Source organism: Calidris pugnax, unplaced genomic scaffold (assembly GCF_001431845.1).
Source record: "Calidris pugnax isolate Ruff unplaced genomic scaffold, ASM143184v1 scaffold44, whole genome shotgun sequence".
NCBI classification, from domain to species: domain Eukaryota; kingdom Metazoa; phylum Chordata; class Aves; order Charadriiformes; family Scolopacidae; genus Calidris; species Calidris pugnax.
Genome location: NW_015094506.1, coordinates 45,679,538 through 45,688,255, shown reverse-complemented (window position 1 = coordinate 45,688,255; position 8,718 = coordinate 45,679,538). Strand labels below are relative to the sequence as shown.

At 42.1% G+C, this 8,718-nt stretch overlaps 1 protein-coding gene across 1 annotated transcript; it reads left to right on the top strand.

Moving 5' to 3' along the window:
- Positions 1 to 843: 843 nt before the first annotated feature.
- Positions 844 to 8,660, top strand: PSMC2 (proteasome 26S subunit, ATPase 2). The gene is made up of 12 exons (XM_014963371.1): positions 844 to 882; positions 1,840 to 1,902; positions 3,136 to 3,217; positions 4,304 to 4,403; positions 4,728 to 4,859; positions 5,449 to 5,521; positions 5,662 to 5,757; positions 6,010 to 6,174; positions 6,655 to 6,742; positions 7,488 to 7,690; positions 8,198 to 8,294; positions 8,388 to 8,660. The coding sequence occupies exons 1-12, from the start codon at positions 844 to 846 to the stop codon at positions 8,543 to 8,545; spliced, it is 1,296 nt and encodes a 431-aa protein (XP_014818857.1). The 3' UTR covers positions 8,546 to 8,660.
- The last annotated feature ends 58 nt before the right edge of the window (positions 8,661 to 8,718 follow it).

Here is an 8,718-nt window from a genome sequence, read left to right as displayed (position 1 = left end):
CGGGGTTGAAGGAGCGCGGCTGGAGGGAAATAAACAACTCAAAAAATCCCTCGGATGCGGGTCGGTGGCCCCCGAGCCGCCCCCCACGGCCCGGAGCCCGGGCGGGGCCCTGACTCCCTGACGGGGGCGCAGTCTGTGGGGCGGGGGAGTCGTGACAAGTAAACATCCGGCTGCTTTTTGGAGTTTCTGAGGGAAAACTGAGGCAAGTCGGGTCCGCCCGGCCCAGTGCCCGCTCGGGGGGATGCTGGGCGGCACGAAGGGGTCGGGGGGTAACGAATACCGGGGGAGGGGTGTTTGTCGTCGCTCTCCCGGGACTGGGGGGAGCCGCTGGCCCTCTGCAGCAGCCCAGACCCACATGCCGTAATTAAACGGGATAATTGATTTTTTCCTCGTTGGTGGAGTCCCGCGGTCAGACCCTGTGTGTTGCCCCTTTCCGAAGTAATCCGGTGGAAGCAGGAGAGAGCGAGGTGGTGGATTTTTCTGGTGATAGTGTGAAAATCACTGTGGCTTCGCATGGTTGAATTTCATTTGCCTTTTTATTTCATGTCAGTAAATGCTAAGTAATGCATCTGGAAGCAAAGGCAGTGCTGTGTGTAGTCAGTGATGGACTTTGAACTCTCCCTGCTCAAAAAATATTTTTGAATTGTAATAATGCATACAGAAGCCAATGGGTTAGTACAAAGAATCAGGAGAGAAATTAAGATCAGTACAAAAAAATTCTCTCAAAATACTGCGTAATGCACACTGCACCCGGATACTTCAGTACTGTGTGGTTTGGGTTCCCTCTGTCATAAAAAAAGATACAATGGAATTGGAAAAGAGAGGAAAAACTGAGGGCCAGGGATGCTTAAGGTGAAGCCAGTCATTCGGTCAGGAAGAGAGGTAGCTTTTAGGGGAAGGGAGTGGGAATGTTAAAGGTCTGGTAAATGACAAGTGGTAGGGAAGTAGACAGGGAACGACAGTAGTACGTAATGGAGAGAGTTCCCTGGAGCAATCCTGCAGGACGCGGTACAAAAGCTGGAGCATTTAGGAGCCGGTGCTGCACGTTCTGGTGTGTGAGTTCTGAGGCCCAAGGACAATTTTTAGACACCAAGTTTAAGTCGACTAAATGCTGGTTTAAACCAGTGGATTCCTTCCTGTGTGTTCTGCTGAAAGTTTACAGGGATTCAAACAATTGTGAAAAAATATTCACATAAGGAAGACTTTTTTAAGGGGCTGTTAATAACCGTATGAGACCCACCAGTGGGAGCTCACTATATATCTGCCATATTCCTAGACCTTCCTGTTGGAGAAGGTATATTGGACCAGACTGTTTTTCTCATCTAGTATGACCATTCCCATGTTTTATGTTTTACAATATTAAAGCTCAGCATTGTGTTAGTTCTTGATTCCAGGCTGCTTTAGTAGTTTATAGTACTTGTTACTGATACCAGCTTAGATTTGATTGCTGTTCCCTGCTCACACTGAGCAGTCTGGAAGAGAGACATCACTGGGGGAAAGTGGTGACAGTTTTTCATTGATGTTTTCTGAAACATTAGGAAACAAAAGTTTAAAAGATAAAGTTTTGAAATCTTCAGTTCCTTCTCTGTACAGTCTTAGGTCGGTGAGCTACTCTGAGCGAGGTGAGGTTTAAGTAGCTGCTTGTGAGCTCTGGGTGGTACAGATTTTGTGACTGAAAAGGGTAGCTGGAGACTGTTGTTTTTCTTGAATGTCTGATACTTTTTTGTTCCACTTCAGTTTAGTGAAAAAGCAGAAGCTCAAAACAATCCCTTTAAAATACAAGTTTTCATCTTTTAGAAGCAGAATTGATACTGCTGGTTTTGGTTTTAAAATTGGAAGCTAAGTCTTTCCTGTCTTGTTTCAGCTCTGGATGAAGGAGATATTGCCTTGCTGAAAACCTACGTAAGTAACATACATATACAAGATTGTTGAAGAGAAAAAGAAAGTGCTATTAGGAATTGAATGGAAGAGTGGAGGGATGTGTATTTAGTGCGTAGTTAGTAAATTTGCTTCTCTTACTGCTTGTTGTTCCTGCCAAGATCTTTTCTCCCTTTCCCCTTCCAATGAGAATGCCCCAAACCCAACTTGCAACCCTAAAAAGAATCCAGTAGTTCTGGTGGCTTGGGACTAGGGAAGTTTTTTTCTGTTTTTGCTTTGTGTCTTGTAGCTGACTGTCATAGGGCTCTAACATCTAGGGCTTTACTTGGGCTCTTTTGCAACCAATTTTCTTGCTTCATAAAGAGCAATGTCTTTAAGATTGCTTCTCCCCTCAAATTTATTTGCTTTTAGCTATCATGTTAAAAAAATATTAGTGAGGGATACATGGAATTGTCAAAGAGAATGTCATTTCAGGAGGTGTGTTCCATGAACGATAAGGCTTAAAAAGCAAATCTCCCCTCTCTATCAGAAAGTACCATGGGTCTGTGAAGAACTCTTGAAAGATGAAACTTGCAGCTTAGTGTGTGTCCTGGTTTGGATATGTTTGCCAGAATTCTTAATTTTGTTGACACTGAGACCCATTTATGAAGCTCTGAAATATGGCTTGTGGCTGCTGCGGCTTCTTTTTGGTTGCCAACTTGGTACAAAGGAGGTCTTCTAAAGGAAATCCAGATTCAGATCTGCCTGCATTAGGCAGGGCAAGATGGTAAAACTTTTTGTCACAAGCAAGAGCCTATTTTCTGGTTTGTCCCATGATCTTTCTGCTGTCTTCTGTGCGTCATAGAAGGATTGGGTAAGGTAGTTAAAGCAGTTGTACAGATAGTTTGTACGGATGATACAAATGCATACGCAATTCTGTCTAGGTATAATTTTTACTAAGTCTTTTTAACCATTACAAAAATAGTTTAAAAAATTAAGGCTGAACAGGTTTGAAAGGAAAAACAAATCCTTGAAGTTTACTGATGTGAAAAATTTCCACTTGCGCAATCGGTCGGTTGTGTGTGTGGCTGCACGCTTACTTCTGCAAACAGAAATATTGTTACTGGAACGTAAAACTGTAATTTTTGGCGGTGATCAATAGCTGGCTGTTACACCAAGACAATCAATTGAACATCTTGATGCTCAGCAGCTATTGGCATTTTCTCCTAAACGTAAAATACTTTGAGTTACAAAATCTACATGATATTTCTTTTCCAGGGCCAGAGCACATACTCGAGGCAGATCAAGCAAGTAGAAGATGATATTCAGCAACTACTTAAGAAAATCAATGAGCTCACCGGTACCTTTCTTATGATAACTTTCAATAGAAGAGACACAGACCCCAAAACGAGTGTTTTAAGAAGCAGATTTGAAACAACTTTTGCATTGGTTTATTATTGTTATTTTTCTTAAAAGGATACATTTCTTTATTTGGTAATGAGATTTTTGCTTTGTAGGTGATGTTCTTTTTGACTGGGCAGGGCTGTACATATATCTATATAATTTTGTAGTTTAACACATTTTTATTCAAAATTGTAATTTTTTTTTGTATTATGATAGCATGAAACAAATGCTCCTTTCTTTCACTAGATAACTTGTTGTGATTTGTGTCAAGCTGCATCCAAATAATGAGTGAACTTCCATAGACTGCAAAAACCCCAATGTATTATTATTTAAGTCCTGGTACCAGTCCTTGTATAGCCAAGAAATGTGTATCAGAGCAGTTAGCATTTAAAATCAGCTGGTTTAAAATCAGCAGATCAATTATGGCAGTTACAAGAAAAATTAATTTATTCCCTAATTTTTGTTTGTTTCACTGATACATATTTGTTGCCCCGTTGCTAATCTCTAGTGGCCCTCAGTTCTGCCAGGAAGACCGCAATTTCTATTTTCCAGTAAAATCCTTGATTCTTTCAAATACATCATGGAGATGGTACTTTCTGTACCTGTGTTGTGGAAGATGTATTAGATTTTTTATATCTGAGAGTAGAATAGAATGTTATTAGATTTTTCATCGGTGTGAATTCCTTAGCTTCTGATATCTTGCACTAAAGCTGTCCCTCGATGAAAGCACTTGCAGAGTTACGCTCCTTTTCTGAAACTTTTAGAAATAGGTTTATCTCTCTGTCAAGCTTGATTGTAATCGTCCCCACATTGCAAAGCTGTATGAGAGGATGGCTGGGCTGGTATTCATGTGTTCAGCTGGCACAGTCACATAGGCCTCATTTCTTTAGGAAACTTACGATTTAGAAGTCTGTCAAAGACGTACGTGCGTGTGTTCTGGGGATCTCAGAAAGCTTCCTGCAGGCTTATCTAAGGTTGTTGCTGTGTGAAGGGTGGCTGGTACCAGTTAGCTGCCTCCTCAGCCTGGTTCTGTTGTGTGCAGGGATCAAGGAATCCGACACGGGGCTGGCTCCTCCCGCCCTCTGGGATCTGGCTGCAGATAAGCAAACTCTCCAAAGCGAGCAGCCACTGCAGGTTGCAAGGTGGGTGCACTCTTCCCCTTTGCAGTAGAGATGTGTAGTGTTAAAAATGTCATTTCTAGCTTTAAAAAAAAAGTAAGGTGCATATTGAAAGTGCTTTTTACCATTGTGTTGCAAAAGAACAATGTTACGCATGATGATGTATTCTGTACCTCATACTGGTAATTATTCCTATAATTATTGTCTGATGCTATAATGATAGAATCACAAGTACTACAGCTATTTTGGTGTGTTTGGAAAATGCGACTCTTTCATCTTGATATTTATACAACTAGTGAGCCAGTTGGTCTGTCTGCTCACTGGTGTTAATTGTGTGTTCCGCATTAGGTGTACAAAGATCATCAATGCAGACTCCGAGGATCCCAAGTACATTATCAATGTCAAGCAGTTTGCCAAATTTGTGGTGGATCTCAGTGACCAGGTGGCACCTACTGACATAGAAGAAGGGATGAGAGTTGGGTAAGCAAAATCTTTGTGTTCTTACGAGTTTTACTGGAGACTGAAGCCGCCTCATCTGATCATTAGTTTGCTAGGTCAACAACTATCATTTCATATTTTTTCAGTGGTTGAAATTGTAACAATAAAGTCTTTCTGTTGGAAGAGAGTAACTCACCCACATGTTGTGCTGGAATCTTTTGATGTCACCTCTCAGTTTGGGTCTCAATATCCCAGCTTTCCAGCAGCCTGCGTAGGCCGCTTCCCCTTTGGCAGCCTGCACAGTTACACACAGGGTGGCTACAGGAAATGTTCACTGAGGAGGTGAAGACTGTTACTTTTTAGAATCAATATTTTGCCAGTTTGCTCTGTGGGATATTTTGAAGTTTAGTTTTCAAAATACTTTGGAATTAATATTTTTGGAAACCTTAAACTCCTCTGCAGAAGGAATTCCAGTTTCTAGCCCATCTGACTATCAGCTTTAAGGGCTGGGCTCTCTTGATGCCAGAGAAAAGAACAGTTTAAAAATTCAGGTTGTAATTCACAGAGGTGTTTCTACATGACGGTTTAATTAACCGATGTTAAAATAATAGTCTTTATGCTTTCCCACCAGGGTGGACAGAAACAAGTATCAAATCCATATCCCTTTGCCTCCAAAGATTGATCCCACAGTCACCATGATGCAAGTGAGAACTGCTTTTACTTATTTATGACATTGCTTTGTCTTGTAATTTGTATTCCTTTGGCTGGATTTTGCTGTGGGCTCTCAAAAGCCCAGAGAGATACGCAGCATCGTTAACTGCTCGCTCGCCTTTTTGTTGTGCAGGTAGAAGAAAAACCAGACGTCACTTACAGCGATGTTGGTGGCTGTAAAGAGCAGATTGAGAAGCTGAGAGAGGTGGTTGAAACCCCTTTGCTCCATGTAAGTTACCTCCAGATTGATACTTTTATTATTTGGAAAGTTTCCTGGTCATCTGTTAGCATTTGAAAAAGCAAGAAAAGATAATGTAGCTGAGTGTAAACACCAAAGTGAGAGGAGCTCTAGTTTTAAGAAGTGTAATCCAGCCTGGTTTATATTGCTCCTCGCTGATGATTTTCTTAATTTGCATGTACTCTTTGATGCACATAGTTTTCAACTTACCCTTATCTTACCTTTTGTTTCCCACCATTCCAGCCTGAAAGATTTGTTAACCTTGGAATTGAGCCTCCCAAAGGAGTACTGTTGTTCGGGCCACCTGGTACAGGCAAAACACTCTGTGCCCGTGCTGTTGCTAACAGGACGGATGCCTGCTTCATCAGAGTCATCGGATCCGAGCTGGTGCAGAAGTACGTGGGAGAGGTAGGAGCAAATACTGCATGGAGTGTGGAGTCACCTGCAGGTTCCCAGTCTGGGGATCAGGCACGTACTCACGTGCCGGAGGGACAGGAGGGGAGGGGAACTGTCAAACAGGTCACTGCAGATCAGGCAATCAGTAGAAGACCCAAATTTTGCTGTCATCAGTGAGATGGATTTTGCAGTGCAGAGTTTAATCTGCAGGTTGGGAGGACTCTAGGATCAGAATTCTGCTCCTGACTCTGCCACTTATTTTTCATTTGGCTCTGAGGTAAAATGACTTCATCTGTACTTCTGAATTTGAGATTGGTGATTTCTCCTCTATAAATTGCTGTAAGGTTGATGAGTATTCTGTTATACATACGTGTGCAAATAAGAGTTTCATCATTGGAAACTCAGAAGCGTTTGGAAATGTGAAAAGTTTCATTTTCAGTTTTCCTTTAATGTGCCTTGAATCTGTAACAAAATCCTGATTTTTGCTTTCAGGGAGCTCGAATGGTTCGTGAACTCTTTGAAATGGCCAGAACTAAAAAAGCTTGTCTGATATTCTTTGATGAAATTGATGCTATTGGAGGTACGTTTGCAGTATGTGCAGCTCTAATCTTGTACGAGATCTAGCAGATGTTCTTTTCATGTTGTAATTCTTTATCTGTATTCCTGCATTTCAAGCAATGTGCTTGCAAATACCTATTTAGTGAAATTACTGCCAGCATGCCCCATGTCTGGGAAGTTATCAAGAAGTGGTTTATGTACTTTGAACATATTTAGTCCAGGTGAGAATTGATTTTTGGATGTTTGGAACACCCAGATTATTTAAACTTTAGTGAAGAATCTCTGTGTTGTCTTTGCAAAATCTAATTTAATGTTAATTTAAACCCCCTTCAGCTTCTGGACTACTACATACTAAATCTTTATTACTGCCTCGAAATTAAATTATTTTTTTCTTCCCAAAAGATTTACTTAAGTTCTTTGAAAGTAGAACAATTTTTACACAGACAAGGTGGGGAAGGTATTTTGGTTGAGAGGAGGCAAAACAAACTAACAAAGGATATTTATAAATTTAATCAGCTTGGCCTGTTACTAGGCAGGGAGACAGGCCCTTTCATGCTAAGGATGAAGATACGGTGCCTGTTTTAACTGACAAATATCTAACGTTGTTCTTCTTTTGAAATGTGTCATTTTCAAATAACCCCTCAAATATTGGGATGTAATTTGAAATTATTTTTCCAGGTGTCTTCTGTGTAGCAGCTGTGACACCTCCTCGTTGCCCTGAAGGTCCTTCTCTTATTTTGTGAAACGTGTGTGTCTCCTCTCCCCAGGTGCTCGTTTCGATGATGGGGCTGGGGGTGACAACGAAGTGCAACGCACGATGCTGGAGCTGATCAACCAGTTGGATGGTTTTGACCCACGAGGCAACATCAAAGTGCTGATGGCCACGAACAGACCCGATACGCTGGATCCAGCCCTGATGAGGCCCGGCAGGTTGGATCGGAAGATAGAGTTCAGCTTGCCCGATCTTGAGGTGAGCGTGCTTACTATGTTCTGGTTTCTGAGTGTTTCTTCAGTTAGGGCATTATTCTCTGGAAGCGATTAACGACAGTTAACAAAAGCAGCACTTTTATGTGAAACTTACGTGAAAATGGAAATTTGGGGGGGATTAAAGATGTGCCCAAAAGGTTTTCCCACGCTGCACAGGTTCCATGGTAAATATTCACTGTATATTCCTGACTCAAGAGATAAAGAATCCTTTAACTGGCTCCGTGATTTAGTCCTTAAATTGGAACGTGGTTTGTTGGGCTCTTTTGAGAGAGATTTCTTGAGGTACTTGTACCATTAAAGCTCTTTTTAAATATTTTCTAAATTAGTATCACGGACACTTAAAACATGTTCGTCCAGAGGCAGGAAGCTAGCTGGGCAGCCAATAAAAGCTGTGTTTTCTGTCGGCCCCACTGTGTGTGCTGACAGCTGCACGCTGAGAGCCATCACCTCTTCACAGCACCAACACTCCTGTCCTCCTCTCCTTTTCCAGGGCCGGACTCACATCTTCAAGATCCACGCTCGTTCCATGAGCGTTGAAAGAGACATAAGGTTTGAGCTGCTGGCCCGGCTGTGTCCCAATAGCACAGGTGAGCTGATTTTCTTGATTCTTAACCAGTTTTGTGTGTGCTTCACCCCCACTGGCGGTGAGTGTTGAATTGGTTTGTCCCTCTCTTTCCAAGGCGCTGAGATCCGCAGTGTCTGCACGGAGGCAGGCATGTTTGCCATCCGAGCACGGCGGAAAATCGCAACCGAGAAAGACTTCTTGGAAGCAGTGAACAAAGTCATTAAATCGTACGCGAAATTCAGTGCTACCCCCCGCTACATGACCTACAACTAATACCTTGGAATGGTTTTCCTGTTGGTAAACTTCCCCTGAAACAAAAATCTAAGTGTAGTAATAATTCCTCTCTTGTTCTTGGAAGGTAGAAATAAAGGGAATGTTCCTAACAGTAGGTGTGAGTCCATTATGAGTGTGTTGCACGGGAGTGGGGAGTATTCTGCTGTAGAAAA

Coding starts and splice junctions, on each gene's coding strand:
- PSMC2 (XM_014963371.1), top strand. CDS start 844: ATGCTTAAGGTGAAGCCAGTCATTCGGTCAGGAAGAGAG. Junction 3,218..4,303: donor GAAAATCAATGAGCTCACCG/GTACCTTTCTTA, acceptor TGTTGTGTGCAG/GGATCAAGGAATCCGACACG. Junction 5,758..6,009: donor TTGAAACCCCTTTGCTCCAT/GTAAGTTACCTC, acceptor CCACCATTCCAG/CCTGAAAGATTTGTTAACCT.